This window comes from Ambystoma mexicanum, chromosome 6q, assembly GCF_040938575.1.
Source record: "Ambystoma mexicanum isolate Mex_15411 chromosome 6q, UKY_AmexF1_1, whole genome shotgun sequence".
Classification (NCBI taxonomy): Eukaryota; Metazoa; Chordata; class Amphibia; order Caudata; family Ambystomatidae; genus Ambystoma; species Ambystoma mexicanum.
In genome coordinates this window covers 573,765,807-573,784,136 of record NC_090937.1, presented here as the reverse complement: position 1 = coordinate 573,784,136, position 18,330 = coordinate 573,765,807, and the positions used below count along the sequence as shown (strand labels likewise).

Genomic DNA, 18,330 nt, shown 5'->3' with positions numbered 1-18,330 from the left:
ATGTGAACAACCAGCGCAATTGCTCAATATTTGAAATTTAAAAAATGCAGCGTTCAACATGAAAGTGTGAGGGTGCCAGGACCAAGAACCCTCAGTAAGCAGAAATTAGATGTAATCAGTGAACTGCGCCAATTATCAGTGATACAGTAACAGTTGGGTTATATTTTTAATTCCCTTCCACTGCTTGACACGTGTTTCGAGCAAGGCACTTTTTCAAAGGCGTTGAACTTGTCCGAAAAGAAACTCTTAGTATTAGTTGCGGTTGCAATGACCATTATATAAATACAGCCTTCCGGCAACAACAGTGTACAAGGAAAAGCGCCTAATACTAAGAGTTTCTTTTCGGACAAGTTCAACGCCTTTGAAAAAGAGCCTTGTTCGAAACACGTGTCAGGCTGTGGAAGGGAATTAAAAATATAACCCAACTGTTACTGTATCACTGATAATTGGCGCAGTTCACTGATTACATCTAATTCATGCTACTAGGTATCCTGAAGCAATACCTATGAGAGCTGTTACAGCTCCGACTGTGGCTAAGGCCCTACTTGGTATTTTTACCAGAGTAGGTTTTCCTAAGGAGGTGATATCTGACAGGGGATCAAATTTTATGTCCCACTACATGCAAGCCATGTGGAAAACCTGTAGAGTCACCTACAAGTTTGCTACTGCCTACTATCCCCAAACCAATGGGTTGGTAGAGAGGTTTAACAGAACTATGAAGAGCATGATAGGTGCTTTAGAAGAACCCCATAAAAGAAAGTGGGACCTTCTACTGCCATGCCTTCTCTTTGCATATAGAGAAGTCCCTCAGGAGGGAGTAGGTTACAGTCCCTTTGAACCTCTCTATGGCCATCCAGTCAGAGGTCCATTGGCCCTGATTAAGGAGGGGCTGGATAGTGCTCATTCCCACAAGCCAGTCAGAGTGACTGACTATGTGATAGGTCTCCGGAGGAGAATGTCACACATGATGGCAGAAGCAAATGATAACTTGAAAGCTGGTCAAGCTCCGGTCAAGCATTGGCATGACCAGAAGGCTAACATGGTTGAGTTTACTCAAGACCAGCTTGTTCTTGTTATGGTACCTACAAGGCAGAGGGCCTTACAGAACAAATGGATAGGACCCTTCAAAGTTGTGGGTAAACGTGGAGAGGTGAACTATCTGGTGGACTTAGGCAATCCTAAGGAGGCTCCTAGAGTCTTTCACACCAACCGTTTAAAGGCTTATGTCTCTAGACCCGACATGGGAGCATTGCTCCTAGCTTCAGCTCAGGAGAAGGAGGAGAGTGAACCTCTACCTGACCTCCTCAGAGACGTACCTTTAGATGAGCAAGTGGAAGGAGTTATTCTCTCTTCCAGTCTAACCTCTGACCAGCAGGATGAGTGCCAATTACTGTTAAATCAGTTTGCCTCCCTGTTCTCACTTTCACCAGGCCTGAACCCTTGGGGCCAGCATGATATCCTCACTGGTGACTGTTTGCCTGTGAAAAGCAGGGGGTACAGAATGTCAGACAATGTAGGAACCCATATAAGGAATGAGGTCAACAAGATGCTTGATCTCAGGGTCATAGAGCCCTCTACTAGTCCATGGTCTAACCCAGTTGTGCTTGTACCAAAGGCAGGATCCAAAGAGTTGAGATTCTGCGTGGACTATAGAGCTCTAAATGCAGCCACCAAGACTGATGCCCATCCTTTACCTAGGAAAGATGAGCTGGTGGACAAACTTGGTGCAGCCAAGTACTTCAGCACATTTGACCTAACATCAGGCTATTGGCAAATAGCCCTGACAGACCATGCCAAAGAGAAAACTGCATTCTCCACCCCAGCTGGCCTCTACCAATTTAAGGTAATGCCTTTTGGACTAAAGAATGCACCTGCTACATTTCAGAGGATGGTCAATCAAGTTCTTAATGGAATGGAGGACATCTGCATGGCATACTTGGATGACATTGCAGTGTTCAGCCCTACATGGAAATAACATATTGATCACCTAGGGTATGTTTTGCAGGCTCTTGAACAGGCCCATCTGACCATAAAGGCAAGTACATGTCAAATTGGTCAGAGCACAGTGGTCTACCTTGGACATGAGGTAGTAGGAGGTGAAATAGGCCATTGCCTAGCAAGGTACAAGCTGTACAAAACTGGGCCACCCCTACTACTCAAACCCAAGTGAGAGCCTTCCTAGGTCTCACTGGGTATTACAGGAACTTCATAGAGAACTATGGGACCATAGCTTCTCCCTTGAATGTCATCTCTTCTCCCAAATTTCCTAAAAAGGTCAGGTGGAATGAGGAGTGCAATCAAGCCTTTGAAGGCCTGAAGAAAGCCCTTTGTCAAGTACCAGTCCTAAACTCCTGACTACCACCAACCCTTCATTGCACAAACTGATGCTTCTAATGTAGGTATAGGTGCAGTCCTTAGTCAACTGGATGAGAAAGGTAAGGAACACCCCATTTGTTTCATCAGCAGGAAGTTAAAGAATCCTGAGACAAGGTGGGCAACAATAGACCGTGAATATTTTGCTATTGTGTGGTCACTGAAGAGGTTTAGACCATACTTATATGGATCTACCTTCATTATTCAGACTGACCACAAACCCTTGAGATGGCTGATGCAAATGAAAGGGGAAAACCCCAAACTACTCAGATGGTCAATCTGCCTGCAAGGGTTTGATTTTTCCATTGAGCACAGAGCAGGACGTCACCACCAAAATGCTGATGGTCTCTCTAGGATGTTTATAACTGACTAGAGGTATGATATTCATCCAGGAGTGGATTAAATCCTCCTGTCCCTTAGTCTGGGGGTGGGGGGGTGAGTGTTATGGAGAATTCTCATTCTATGGCTAATGTTCCTCACCTAGTGAGTCCCCCAGCAGCTTTGCTGGATTTCTGGAGTTTATTCTTTCCACTTGGTAATAGTGTGAGCCTTTTTCCCCACTTTTACATGTGTTTTGCCATGTGTATTTCTACTGATTGTGTGATCTTGGGCTCTGGAGCACACCACTCCATGAGACCCACTTTTAGTGTGTGTTACACCGCACCTTCAGTGCAGTGACACAGGGTTGTCTTTTAGACTTCCCATTGACTGCATTTTCTGGGGCCGACTACTGTCCCCCAGAAACAGGTAAAGTTGCTATTTACTTTATGTAATCATAAAACTACAGACCCAGTACACCCCATCTTACATGGAGTATTGGAAAGGGTTAATTCCTATCCCTTTTTGTCTGTGCCTCTCTGAGCTTTGTTTTGCTCTTAACATTTACACTTGGCTGGTGGCAGTGGTATCTACCCTAACCTTTCTACCGCGATTATACTATATAAATGTGGTATTGTTCTAGGCTATTATAGTAGCCTCGAACATAAACCCGCTTGACCAAATACTCTTTCTTTTGGCTCCGGTCGGTTTTATTCACCATTTCTTTTTGTTAAAGTCCTTCTTGTGTTTTACTTTGCGCTTGTTCACTGTCTTTTGGCGGGCTTCTTCCAAGAATCCCTCCTCTTGGGACATGGGTGTCTAGGTGGGCTGTATGTGAGGGAGGGGTGTAGTCACCCCCTGCACAGGGTATCCTTGGAAACCCAAGTCGCACTTTGTCCTGATTGGCTAAGGTGGTTGTCCATGCCGGACAACCCCCCTGCTGTGTGATTGACAGCCAGGCTGTGTGAATGGGGGATTTTCGCATTAAAAGGCAGGACTCTTGGGCTGGAAGTCAGAGTCGCCACTGGAACTGCAAGGAACCGAAGAGAAGAAGAAGACGGCTGCTGCAACTACCGAGTCCCGGTGGAGCCCTGCTGTAGTCCTGAGCTATCTACCCTTCGACGACAAGAGAAGATCCAGTCCGGAGTCTTCTTCCCTTGAGCTTGGTGGGATTAACCTGTTCTTCTTCCACAGGCAGAGGATCCTCTTCTTGGTCAAAATCGCTGCACAAAACTGTAGTGGTCAGGATAGCCTCCTGAAGAGCTTCTCCTGTTTTAAAGGAGCGCACCTTTTATTCACCGTTGCTTTTGCTGCTGCTGGCCTCATCCCTGGGTAGTGCAGATCGCTCCAGACGTCGTCCTTCTTGTCCCCACAACTGAAGTCACAGGAACTGTGAGTCTGCAGGAACTACCAGGAACAACTGCCGTGGCACCAGCTCTTCTTCACTTGAATAAGGTACTGTTTCCAAAGTCGAGGAACTAGGGTGAATCCCTTTTCTCCTCACCAAAGGCTTGTCCTCATCTTCCTTCCCTCTTATAACTTTTGCTTCCTCTTGTGAGAATATCCAAGTACTCCTTGCAATCTCGAATCGTGAACTGTACTAACCGTGTGATCCTCGACAACAGGAACCCTGTTCCACTTGACACTGGTGCAGGCCTATTGACTTTTATTCACTTGTAGGAAAGTGTCCTCTGATTCTATCTGCCTTGACCAAAGTATTGCCTATGATTTTTATCCCCAACTCTCTTGTGTTGATTCATGTGCTAAGTGTGTTTTAACTCTGGTGCCATTTCTTCCCGTGGGTATGCGTATCCTTAGTAAGACCGAAACTGTTATTACTGTCAAAAAGTGATTGCATCTGTCCCTCAGGTAACGTCTTTGTTTCACAACACCGGTCTGTCAAAACCAAAGGTACTTTACCTTGAATTGTGCTGCACAAAGAGAATTGGTTGTGGGTAGTGTATTTTACGTGTGGTTTTAATTCAATAGAAGTGAAGTGTTTTGAAAACGGATGGTCTAGAAATAAATGTACTTTTACTTTTCAACCAAAAAACCTTGAGTCAGTGTTTGCTTGAGTCACAGTAATTGTGGTCCTTTGTGTAATCTCTATTCCTGCTCATTTGCTCTTGAGATAAGTCTGGCAGCTCCGCTACAGCTACCACTTTAATGGCAGACAGGAAGGTATTGTACATTTCTAGACTGATGCTGGCATGCAAATATGAGAGGCTGATAGGCCTGGTAGATCCTTAACCAGAATAGCCAGAGCAGAGAACAAAGCACAGGCGATCACCAGAATCATGGGACCGGCTGGGTCAGTTCTAATTACTGAGAGCGATATCAATGCCACCTTTGGGAGGTACTATGCAGCTTTGTACGCTAACGCAGATACGTACTTGGAGGTGAATTTGGAGGCATATGTGGAGGGGTGACCCTCCAGGTGCTACTCGAGGAGGTGTGGATGGCACTCGACAGGCCTGTAACGGTTGAGGAAACCATCATTGCCATAATGTCACTAGCGTGTCTAAGACGCTGGGGTCGGATGGGTTGGTGGTTGACATTTATAAAGAGTACAAATGAGTCCTGGCTCCGCAACTGCTCAAGGTATGGGAAGAAGCATTGGAGCTTGGTATACTGCCAATATTACAGTGCTATTCGTATAGGCTGCTATGATAATAAATGTGGACACCAAGGTGTTGGCAAAAGTACTGGCTACTGTGCTCTTGCCGCACATGCCGACTTGATCCACCCGGATCAGTCAGGCTTTATCCCTGACCGCTCCACGGCATTCACCCTGAGACGACTGTTTTATATCATGGCACAAATAAGTCCACCATCCCAGGCTGTCGCAGCATCACTGGATGCCAAGAAGGCTTTTGATTCCGTCTCCTGGAAATACATGGGCAGAGTCCTTCAGCCTTTTCAGTTTCGTCAATAGTTTATTAGTTGTGTCCGACTGCTATATTCACATCCAACCACAAGGGTCTGCACCAATAATGCCATATCTCAAAGACTGAAACAGGGGAGGGGGCCTCGTCAGGAATGCCCACTGTCTCCCCTTTTCTTTTCACTCACGATAGAACCACTGGCTGCACTTACAGGTTCAAAACACGGGCATGGGGTATTCGTATTGCAGGGCCTCCTCAAGTGATCTCATTATATGCGGACGATGCCCTATTGTATATCCGCGAACCAAAGACTAATTTGAACCCCATAATGGATGTGGTATACGTATTTGCCAGGTACTCTGGTTGCAAGGTTAATAGCACAAAGTCAGAACTATTTCCCCTCATGGATGTTACATCCTCTCCTGATCACTGAGATTTTAGATGGGTTCCGTCACAGTTTCGGTACCTTGGTATTATGATCTCCAGAGTTCAGCAATCGTATGCTGATAACTATTCGCAATACTTACAACACCTACCTGTGAAAGTAAAACTATCGTCTGGGCTTCCAATCTCCATGTATGTACGGCTTTCCCCGATTAAAATGATTCGTACTCCCCAAACTATTAGATTTCTTTTGTAATTTTCATTTCTGGTCGGGTAGGGCCTTTTTCACCACACTTTGTTCTTCAGTGACAGGGTTTCTGTGCAGTAACAAGCTGGCAGGATTAGCTGCGAAAAAATGGTTGAATCCTACAAACGGGGTGGGCTGGCTGCACCAGACTTCGAGGTATACCACTTAGCGGTGCAGGTACAACTTGCAGGCCATTGGTACTGCGACAAAGCGCAGCCGGTGCATGTGCCATTGGAGAGATACAGGTGGCACCCACGAATCTGCAATCAGTCAAATTCAGCGACAGATACATTGACTCAGTACCTACAACCCAGTGCACACCACAGTGAATGTGTGGGCTAGAATTTTCCAAAAGGTAGGATTCACCACAAATTATATAACAGGAGGGCTCCACTGTGGAATTTCACGGGTATGCTTCCTTCATTTGACTGTGAGATACAGAATTCTTGGGATAAGGTGGGACATCTCCGCCTTGGTGACCTGTTCCCCAATGGTAGTTTTGTATTCATCACGGACTTCACTGATAAAATAGGACACAGTCCCATAAAAAGGTGGCAATACGTTTGTGGCCATCATTCCTTCAAGAACCGGACACTTATCAATGAGTGGAAGCAATCATATCAGGGGGTACATTAGGCGCATGGTCACTAAACTGTATTATTTGATTACATTTTGGCTACCTTCCATGAATGAGATCCGTTATAAGTGGGAGCGAGATCTGCTAATAGAATTTACTGACATACAATGGGGGGGGGACTGCTGCCTCCTAACAAAAGAGGTATCTATGTGCACCAGGTATTCATTAATACAATTTAAAGTACTGAACCACCTGCACTACACCCCAGTTAAACTAAATTCAATGAGGGGTTGAGTGATGTATTTGTTCAATGTGGTATTTTCCCGGCAACTACGATGCACATGTTTTGGGACTGCCCTCCGATCGCACATTTTTGGCATCAAGTGACTGTTACGCTGACTAAGATTACTGATGCTCCGCAAACGTTGTCTCCCATTAAATATCTCCACTGACATCGGGAAGATATTTATAGTTATCAGAGGACTGTTCAACGTTGCGTGTGTGATGGCCAAACAATTTATTCTACGTTATTGGAAGTCCAAAACAACACCAACATGTGAGGAATGGCTGAGAGACTTGGTGTATACTAACAAAACCGAGGAGTCATATATAGCCATGGTAGTCCGCGTTTGCAGGACCAAAGACATTTGGAATCTGTTGCAGTTGCATCTATCGCAAACTGAACATTCGGTTGAGGCTCCGAACAAGAATCTGTAGTACAACAGGTACCCACGTAGTGGTTGAGAAGTGGTTCGACTGTGGCATTGTACCATTATATATAGTACATTATGCATGCCATGACAATGATGTTAATCTGTTGTCTGTTTTTATTTTCAAAATAAAGTATTAAAAATAAAAAAAATAAAAATCGACATTCCAAGATGTCGGCCGACGAAGCGGGACGTGTGTGAACCGCTCTGTCCCCTCTGGGCCACACAGCAAAGCAATTAAATGGAGCAAGCGTGCTGATTATAGCGCGGTGCTGTGCCAAGAGAGGAGTTCTCTATCCGAGAGCCAGGCGGTAAAACCGCCCACGGCACGGACAAGCTTATTGGCAATCAGATCCAAAAACGACGGGAAGTCTAGCAGCCATCTGGACCGCAAAAATCCCCCTCCCCGAGGCGGAGAACATAAAAACTAGACTCTAGGCAGTATAGCCCACTCCCAATAGATCACAGGAGGACACATAATTAAATTGAAGACTATTAAAATCTTGTCTCACAATGTAATGGGCATGAATTCCCCAGTAAAAAAGAAAATAGAGGGGTTTTCGAAGGGGGCGAAACCAGAAATCCTGATGTATCAAGAGACTCATATTAGAAAAAAGGGCAAAGGATAGCTCAGGTTAATGGGCTACCCCCATCCATATCAAGCTAATGCTGTAGATAAAAACAGCTGGGGTACTCATCGCCATTAGGGATAAGCTGGCGGCAAAGGTCCTTGATAGTAAAGCAGATGCGGGAGGGTATTCACTTTTTCTTAACGTAACATTGGGAACCCAAATATATACATTAGCGACTTTTATACGCACCAAATAAGGGCCAAGATGGCTTTCTGAGGGCAGTGCTGACACAAGTTGGAAGAGTTTGCCAAGGGAGAAATAATATTGACAGGAGACTTCAAAATGGCGTGGGTCCCCCAGTAGATAGGAGCACACAGGCCACACAACATATACTGGCTCCATCCAAATTGCTTAAGCAACAAATCACCACATTGGCCCTTTGTGACATTTGGCGAGCGGTCAAGGGGTAGGCAAAGGGTTTCACATACTACTCTTGTGCACTCGCCAGTGTGAAAGATCACCCATTTCTGTGTTTCCACTCATATAGTTGGAGGAGTGAAGGATGTAGAGCTCGGGACTATTTCCCTCTCGGATCATGCCCCACTATCAATGCATGTGTATGTGGGGGGTGGTGCGTCAGAGGGTATTTGGCAGTGGCAATTCCCAGTAGATTTGATACAAGATCCGATCTTGGCCAATTCGATACAAGACAACATTGATAATTATTTTGTTGAGAAGAAAACCCAAGACATGACCCCGGGAATTGTATGGGATGCCTTTAAGGCAGTTCTGAGAGGACATTTAATAGCCATGAAAGCAAATTGGAACAGGCAAAGGCGTTGAAACACGCTCAGGGCCAGCTGGAAACACTTTGTACGAAATACACCAAAAAGGCATTATTTTACACAACACTACGTGAAAGCCAACAAAGCTAATAAGCTGCTAACCAGACAATAAAAAGACAAAATCCGGTCCCGTACCATATCGAAATTAAAGGGTAAAACAGGGGGTTTACGAGACCACTAACGAGGGGATTCTGGGGGTATTTAATGATTATTACACTACACACTTCCGACAAACCTGAAGAAGAAACACAAGAGGCTTATTTGAATAGGGTTCCCTTACCAACCATTACACAAGAGGAAAAAGGACAGGCTAGAGGAGGAAATCCAGGAGAAAGAGGTGATCAAAGCAATACAATCTATACCCAAAAAATAAAGCACTGGGCCCGATGGATACCCTGCTAACTTTTACAACTGGTACCGTGACACCCTAACGCCACGTCTTACTGAACTATTCAACTCATTCAGAACGAAAGGCACGATCACAAACTCAATGAATGAAGCTAAACTGGTGGTGTTTCCTAAGGCAGGTAAAGATCCGTCGTCCCCAGGATCATATTGACCTATAACGCTGATTAACACAGTCACCAAAATAAATAGCAAAATCCTGGCGAACGTCTGGACGCAACTCTTGCCAAAATTAATAGGACTTGACCAGTCCAGGTTTATTCCACAAAGAGACACATGATAATGTCAGCAGGGTCTGCCACTTGTTGGAAAAAACAGCTATAAGACGCACACCAGCGCTCTTGGTATCGCTAGACACCGAAAAGGCATTCGATAGAGTTGAATGGTCCTTCATGTTTAGGACCATTTAACGTATGGGGATCGGTGCAGGCTTTCTCCAGATGGTGCGAGCAAACTATAACTCACCACAGATTAGATGAGCAATAAATGGGGCCATTTCCAGCAATATAGCTATAAAGCAGAGTACCAAACATGGGTGTCCTTTGTCCCCTTTATCATATGCCATCTACTTGGAACCCCTGTTGGCCAGGCTTTTGGACTTGGTTCAGGTCAGAGGCATAGGCATGGCAGGGGAAGAACTGTCATGATCTCTGCTTCCAAAAGGTCAGGGTTTTCCCAACTCCCTTGGAAGCAGATCCATAACCCAGGTTCCGAGTGCCAACCAGTCCCAATTGGGACCTTTTGGACCCAGTCCTGGCGCCAGTGGCACCAGGCTCATAAATATGCCCAGTCCCAGCGCTGGAAGCGCCGGGCTCATAATGCTTGGGTGGACTTACCTGCAGCAGACCATGCTGCTTACTTGCCTGCCAGTTGAGCCTCTGATCCTCTTCTGTTTGGAACTACTTTTCCTGTTGGGTGGGGCAGGAGCCACTCCCTAGGTTCAGAACACTGGAACTCTTCTGGAAAGCAGGAACTCTTTTCTTACCTAGGCGTGGCTGTGGAAGGAGACACCTAAGCACTACAGGAGGCTATTTAAACCACACCCGATGGATGAATCTTGCTTTGCGTTATTCTGCATCCTCTGCAGCAGAACGCTCATCGTGTCTTCTGCATCTGATCCTGGGCCTAAGGAAAAAGGCTTACCATCCTGAATCCAGTCTTCAGCAACACCTATAAAGACAAGAAAGAACAGGTTAGCATTACGGTCTTCAGTGACAGCGCTTCACTTACCTGGTCCATCGGCTGTCACCAACGCCTCGCGCTGCATTCCGGCATCTGAAAGACAAAGGCTTACCTACTCTTCGTGCGCTCCGGAGATCTTCGTACTGCATTCCGGCATCTGAAAGACAAAAGCTTACCAACTCTTTGCACGCTCCGGAGGCCTTCGGTGCTGCATCCCGCATCTGAAAGACAAAACAAGGTGCGTTTAAAGACATTGGGGAACTTTAATACTCACGTGCCATTACTCCTTTCCACATCTAACCCAGTGGGTATTCCGGCACCCTGCAGCCGCTCCAAAATTGTACCTGCAAAATACAAAGACAGTTAGAGCGCATCGTGAAGCAGGCAACAAGCGCTTACTTACGTGCTTCCAGGCGCTTCTATTCATCACACGGGCTCCATCTTCAACTCACTTCAGCCCGTCATCCGCCATCGCCGGAACCCTGCAAATCAAGAGACATCATTACTAAAGACTTTTAAAGACATTAGAATTACTCGAAACTTACCGTTCGTGCAGTAAACGACGGACAGCAGTCCTCTGAAGTCAAGAGGCCCGCTCCCCTTATCCAGTGAAGAAAAAGGTTACAGCACCCTGCCCCGAGGCAGATGGAGAGCACGGCGTTCACTTACCTAAGACATCTTACCCTTCGAGTCAGACATACAGTGCACAGAGGTCCAGCCCAAAGAGCCAGCCGTGTGTTACACATCACCTTTGAAGATACGGTATACGCCCAGTCAAGACCGGCGCCTCTACGGGAATCAGGTGAGCGTTACAAGAACATAAAACAATGGCATTCGCTGACAACATACTAATAGCGTTCACAGAGCCAGAAATGTCTTTGCCTGCATTGATGGCGCAACTGGACGAATTTGGTGCGTTTTCTGGGCTAAAAATCAATAAGTTAAAATCAGATATTGAATTTGTCGCTTAACCCTGAGACGGTGGAACGCCTACGAACACCAACCCAACTGTCTCTGGCAGAGAATGGAATCACTTACTTGTGTATAGTCCTTACAAAAACGCCAGAAAAGCTTTATGAGGCGAACTATACACAACTACTTACCAGGGTGAAAACTGATCTGCATAGATGGAACCCTGCTTAGGGAGAGTGACGGTAGTGAAGATGGTACTCCTCCTCCTCACCAGAATACTGTATTATTTCCAGGCTCTTCCGCTCCAGGTCCCTAAAACCTTCTTTAGTGCACTTACAAAACTTATAATGGCGTACATTTGGCAAAACAAACTGGACAGAATAGAAATGCCCACCCTCACAGCCCCAAAAGACCGAGGTTGTCTGGGACTCCTTCACTTCCATATATATTACGAAGCTGCACAATTGCAGGTTATAAAGGAATGGTTTACGGGTGAGGGTCGCAAGACATGGGCGCAGCAGGATCGAGCAGTCGCTGGTGCACCCCTCTCAGATGGTCTTTGGTTTGATCAGGATCACAGACCTCCTAATGTAAAGATTAGAAAAATTGTGGGGTTGGTGACGAGGTGCAGTTCGCCGCAATTAAAGAAGGGATCTTGTCTACGTTCCCCTCCCAGTTTCTTCCGATGTTTCAGAATCCAGAGTTCTCCCATGGGCTGGAACCCAGAGCCTTCAAAGCCTGGTTGGAGGCAGGGTATCTGAAAATACGAGACATGTATCTGGGCCACACTATTAGAACATTTGAGGATTATAAAAGAGACATGGGGTTTTGGGAGAGGAGGACAGATTTCGCTATATCCAAACGCGACACTGGTTAACTAACCCGCAGATAAAAGCGACAGCTGTGCGACAATTGACCCCCTTCGAAAAGTACATCACTACCGACACTGGCTCGAGGTAATTAATCTCAAACCTATACAGACCACTAAACGGTGGCACAACTTAGTACTCGACAACACTATAACTAGAGAACAATGGGAACATCCTTGGAGGATTGTAGCCAAACTCACTCGCTCTATCCAAACGAGGGAAATGTGGTACAAAATAATGTTCCAATGGCATTACACCCCTGAACGACTACACACAATGTATCCGACAGTGTTAGCTTCACATTGGAGAGGCTTTAGGGCTAAAGGGGATTGGAGACATATATGGTGCGATTGCCCCGCAATCAGACCGTTTTGGGAAGGGATTCAGGAACAAATCGATAAAATATTCCCGAGCTACGGCCCAATGGAAATAGGGATTTGGCTGTGTGGGTTGTGGGATCCAAAATAGAAAATGCTCTCTAAAAGACAAAAACATAGCTTCATGACTCTACTTCTAGCTGGGTGGCTAGTAGTCACGCACAAATGAAAACAAAAACAAGGACCAACAAATTTCAAATTTCGACTGGCTACAGAAGGTAGGGAGCTTTATATCGCTAGAATGGGCTACCCACATGGCCCACAGAGACCAAGTCGCATTTAAATGTAAATGGGAGGATGTGCTGGGATACCTCTAAGTGACTATATGCTACAATGGTGCTTGCATAAAATAAGGATTTTGGCCATTATGTCACGTAATTAATTAACCTGATTATAATGGACCAGAAGAGGCAGCTTTGCGGGATTGGGGGCGGCTTTGCCTGTTATGAAAATCAATAAAAAATAATGTTTTTAAAAGGAAAAGAAAGAAAATCAACAGGTTCTGGTATAACTTAATGGGCTGTCGTCTCCTAGATTGTGTATGTGTTGAGATAAACAGCCACACACTGAATCTTGCTTGATATGCATCATTCCCACCTTATTAAATTCTGCCTTTTGTTAACAGAATGGAAAACGGGTGCTGTGACCAATAGAAAATGAAAAGTTCACAGCATTTATGTTTGTTGAATGTCATTGCAACAAAATAGGTAATTTACTTTGTACCTCTAAACTGAGTTTTGACTGCCAATCTCAACGCACCCAGTCACAGCCAAAGCCCCGGTTTGAGGATACTTCCAGATCATACTAGTGCTTGTTAAGGTAGAAAAATTAAAACAGTCAAATTGACCATTTTGTCACTTGTATGATTACATATTAGAAGATAAACAAATCTCTTAAAAAATACAACTGGCCTCCAATTCCCCACAAGGAAGCCAAATGACAAACAGAAAAAACACATTTAAATGTATATTAGATTTTTCTTCACGATGTATGTACTATTCACGATTTGCACATTTAAGAATCATTTGGCAACAATGGATTACAATAAAGTTTCATGGAGCCCTGAGATTTGATGTGGTCCAGTACATAAGAAATTACATTTCTATCTTTTAAAAGAAACATGTTTTGCAATGTAAAGGAAACCGCTTAAGATACAGATACGGAATGAAACCATTTTCACTACACATACAGGGCCGGGGGGGGGAGGGGGGGAAAGCTCAGCAGCAACACATTTGTCTTGAAAGCAAGACAACCATAGAAACACAGGTTAGAGACTGGTTACCGGTAGTAAGAGTGCTATAAAAGATTAATTGAATAAAGCAATTTAGCCAGAGCACAAAATAAAGTTTAACATTTCATGCTGGCCCTTTTGGTAATACGTTCATCTAGCAACCTAGGCCTGTAATGGAAGACACAAATTATGTATAAGTCTCTTACCTCCTTCCTAGTTCTGACAGCAGCTTCTTGAATAATTTTAACAATTGCTTCTTTCATTTTTTCAATCTCCTCTTCTTTTTGCTTTTCTCGCAAAAGGACCTTTAACAATGAAGATTAACCATTTCAAAGAGGAAAACCTAATTTCAATAGAAATATACCATACTTTGCCATTCTAATAATGTGACAAACTAGATGCCCTTAGTGGCAATCACAATTTTCTTTTTTAAACAAATGTATATTCGAGAATCAGTATACATATGGAAATACAGTATAGTGTAACATAGCACAGGTTTAAAAAAGGGACAACAGGATACAATGAGGTACACCGACCCCCTCACCACCCGCCAGGAATCTTCCCCGTCTGTTAGCCCCCACCCTCCCTTATCCCTCTTCGTTAATATTCTACCCATTCGTTCCTCCCTCTCAGGGGGGGTTTTAAATCCACTGGAAACCTCAGCTCATCCAACAGCTGGTCCAATTGCACTGTTACACCTTCTTCCGCCTCAGGATCTCTAGTTTTCTTTATTATGTCCAACACCGCCATCCCCCATCTGCAAACATCCTCCTTCCAATACACCACTGACGGACCCTGGGGTCTCTTCCAGGCTATGGCCACCTGCCTTTTTGCTAGTACCAACATAAACTGGGATAGTCAGTTTCGTAGTTTCTGTTGCCCCCCCCTTTACCCCCCCACGCCGGAGCAAACCCCACCAACACACCCTTGGACAACATTCAAGACTATAGCCAAGTAATTTGTTAATCTTTGCAATCACAGCTTGCCAATAGCATGCCATGACATGACACCCCCAAAGCATATGCCACATCCCTGCTGGCCCTGTTGCGCAACATGGGCAGTCACAACTCAACACACTATTCATAGCGTGTAACTTGATGGGGGTTACATACATTCTATGCAAGATATTAAATTGTATAAGTTGGAACCTAGCGTACCACAAGACTTTCCGGAACCTGTTCCCAGATTTGTGTCCATTCTTCCTCCAAAATCGTCCCCCCCCCCATGTCCCCATCCCATCTGCAGTTCTCCAGGAATCTCCCTCCACAAGGCTGGCAGTCGTCTAGTCACTGTAACATATGTTAGGAATACCCATTTAGTACCCCATAACAAGTCCTCCATTCCTCAAATGGCAGCAGCTTCCCGTCTTGAAGCAGGTTCCCACAATGTCTCACATCCCCTGTTTCTGAGGCCTGAAATCCCCACCATCCTCAGTGCCAAAATGAAGTCCCAAATGAAGTCCCAAATCCACTCCCCACGGTAGGTCTGCACTATTCAGGGCGGACACTTGTAGCTTTCTCAAGAGCTTCCCCCAAAGCGGTCTCACCACCCGAAATATATTGGTGGCTCCCTTTCCGCCCACCATGGCCCACAGCAGCTCTATCACACCATGCTCCACAGCAGCTCTATCTCGTGTCGATGTGCTGCAAGAGCTCCCAGTAGCCCCTCCAGCAATTCCCCCCTCAGGTCCGTTCACGTCAGCACTGCCTGCAGCTGTGCTGCCATGAAATAGAGCTTGTAATCTGGCAGACTGTGCCCCCACCCCCTCCGCCCGCGGTCATCTCAAAGTTGTCATCGACACTCTCGTCCTCCCTGTGTCCCATAATAGCTCCCTCACATTCTCATCCAACATTTTAAAGAGTATCTTCTTGATACTGTACAGGATGTCAGTAAAATAATAGAGAAGCCTCGGAAGAACAATCATTTTGCAGAGCTCCACCCTTCTCATCAATGATATTGGTAACTGTACCCAAAACTATATTGAATCACCTATCCTCGACAAGGCCCTCCCGGTATTGTGCACACATGCCTCCTCAATGTCATGGAAAATTGTGATTCCGAAGTACTTACATGATTCCCCCTCCCATCATATCCCACAATCCTTGAAGGTAACACTGGGTGTGCATGCCCCACAACGGAAACAGATTTATCTTTGTTTACGCAGAACCCAGATAGCACGTGAAAATTGCCCAGAATCTCCAATAGCATTGGCATATTCTCCCGCGGATTCCCCACATAGAGCAACAGTGGCAATCACAATTTGAAGGCGTCACAAGTTCCAACAGGTTTTTTAGAGAAACAAATTACTTAACTTGGTAATATTCTTGGTGGTTAATACAATCCTTCTACCACAGGTTCCTAATTTGTGAAATCGATCTAGGTGAAGATTGGGTACCAGATTCTTCAAAGTGCTATCACTGGGCATCATTGGGGCATCATGGCTGGTCATTGATGGTGGTGCCAGATGTAACAAAACTGGTGCATATATGCTACAAACGGCGGTTCGATTCCCCAGTTGCACCTAATTTCGCACACTCAACAGAGGTTGAAAGAAATTGGGAAACTGACACGAAAAGAGAATGACAAAGGTCGATTATTCCTGGTCTACTAAATAGTTGATGGGTAGGTGGTAGTTTGAGGAGGAATCTCTGGAAGACCATCCATCATATCGTAGCCGGAGTTATCATAGTTGTCCCCAGGTTGAATTCTGAGGGCATGTCTCTTCTGGAGTTAGCCATAGAATTATGTGATAGCCAGGACATGCTCTTCTCGAATGTGAAAAACTTTCAGGGTATTCAGACGCATTACATCAGTAAGCCAATGGACGTATTTGTTTTGAAATCCCCAAAAACCTGTCAGAATCCCTGTTTGCCACCACAGCTTCAGGCAATCATAATGATTCAATGTTGTTGGCCCTCCACTAAGGAAATTTAGGCCAGCAGTTTTCCTGTGAAAGCTGTGTAGAGGTTAATGAAAGGTTGTTGTTCCCGAAGGATGTTGATTTGGTGCGTTTGGTTATATAGCCACCATGCAGGAAATAGTCCTAGGATTGTTATTTTGGAAAAAGGCTCTTATTAGTTTGCTTTTTCTTTTTTTAAAATATTTCTTTTTTATTAAATATAAATGAGTCACAATAACAAATCAGAAATAAGCATTGGACGAAAATGGTCACATTACTAATGATACATTGTGTTGTTGGGGTGGTAGGGAGCAGCACCAAGGGTGGGGGGGCAGTTGGGCTTCCTAGGGAGCCGCACATGGGGGGGGAACAACAGGGTAGACGAGGGGGGGTATCATGGTCATGGCCTCACTTCGGCGGGCTCTGTGTTTTCTTGCCGTGCATACCCCTTGGTCTATAGGGTTAAATATTTTCAATCCATCTCCCCCAAACCTTCAAGTGCTTCCCAGGACAGCCCGTGGCAGTGTAAATCCTCTTCTCGAATGATGCGCATCAGTCCATTTCATTAGCCCATCGGTTTAGGCACAGTTTATCTGGGGATCCCCATGTGGAGGCGATGAGTCTTTTCCCCAGTCCAAAGGTCACTGAGAGAAAAGTTTTTTCACATTTGGAATAGTCCACTTCCCCCAGATACCAAGTATCACCATCTTAGGGTCCAGCGGGACTGGGGATCCCAGGACTGTGCTAATCTTGCGGATGCATTGGTTCCAAAAGTCCTTGATGATGTCACAGTCCCAAAGCACGTGGGAAAAGGTACCCTCTGCCCTGCAGTACCGTAGGCAGACCCTGAACTCCACCAGCCCCCACTTCATCATGGAGGTCCTGGAGTAAAATGCCTGATGCAATATCTTGAATTGTATTAGGCGAAGCTTGCAGTCTATGCCAATCTCCCGTGGGGACATTAGAACCTCAAACCATTCCTCTGATTCTAGCGTACCCACTACCCTTTCCCATTTCTTCCAGAGCCCAGCGAGTTCTTGGGCCCCGAAGGTGGTGATCACCTGATAGAGTGTAGATGTGACCTTAGCCGGGATACCGGTGTGGAGCATATTTGCTTCTAGGGAGGAGCATTTGGGAACATCCGCCAGTGCTGGGAATTGGATCTGGATGTCGTGCGTCAGTTGCATATGTCTATATCGCTCACTATGGGGTAGCGTGAACTTATCCTGCATATCAGTGAATGGTGCTGTGTGTCCATCTTGCACAACATTTGCCAGGGTCCGTATCCCCATTTCCGCCCACTTGGTAAAGTTTCCCCTCTTGAGGATTTCAGGGATGCCTGCATTGTTCCAGAGGGGTTGGTCCAGCGTGGGTTTCCCGCCCCAGACCATATGGAGAGTAGCTTCTGCCCAAAGCCAGCAAATCTGACTTGTCATTTCTGACAGGCCGGCCATGTCTTCATCAGTGCCATATAGCACTCGGAGGGGTGTGATCGTCCTCCAGCTTCTGATCTCTCCTCCTATATGTGGAATCCCTGGGTCCCC

At 45.5% G+C, this 18,330-nt stretch overlaps 1 protein-coding gene across 3 annotated transcripts in view; it reads right to left on the bottom strand.

Annotated features, from left to right (window-relative positions):
• SCLT1 (sodium channel and clathrin linker 1) overlaps nt 1-18,330 on the bottom strand; it is a 1,687,870-nt gene that overhangs the window by 662,646 nt on the left and 1,006,894 nt on the right. For all 3 annotated transcript variants that reach the window (XM_069631056.1, XM_069631057.1, XM_069631058.1), the window contains exon 14: nt 14,094-14,192. In XM_069631056.1, coding sequence (XP_069487157.1) covers nt 14,094-14,192 — 99 coding nt within the window. The remainder of the gene's footprint in view (nt 1-14,093; nt 14,193-18,330) is intronic.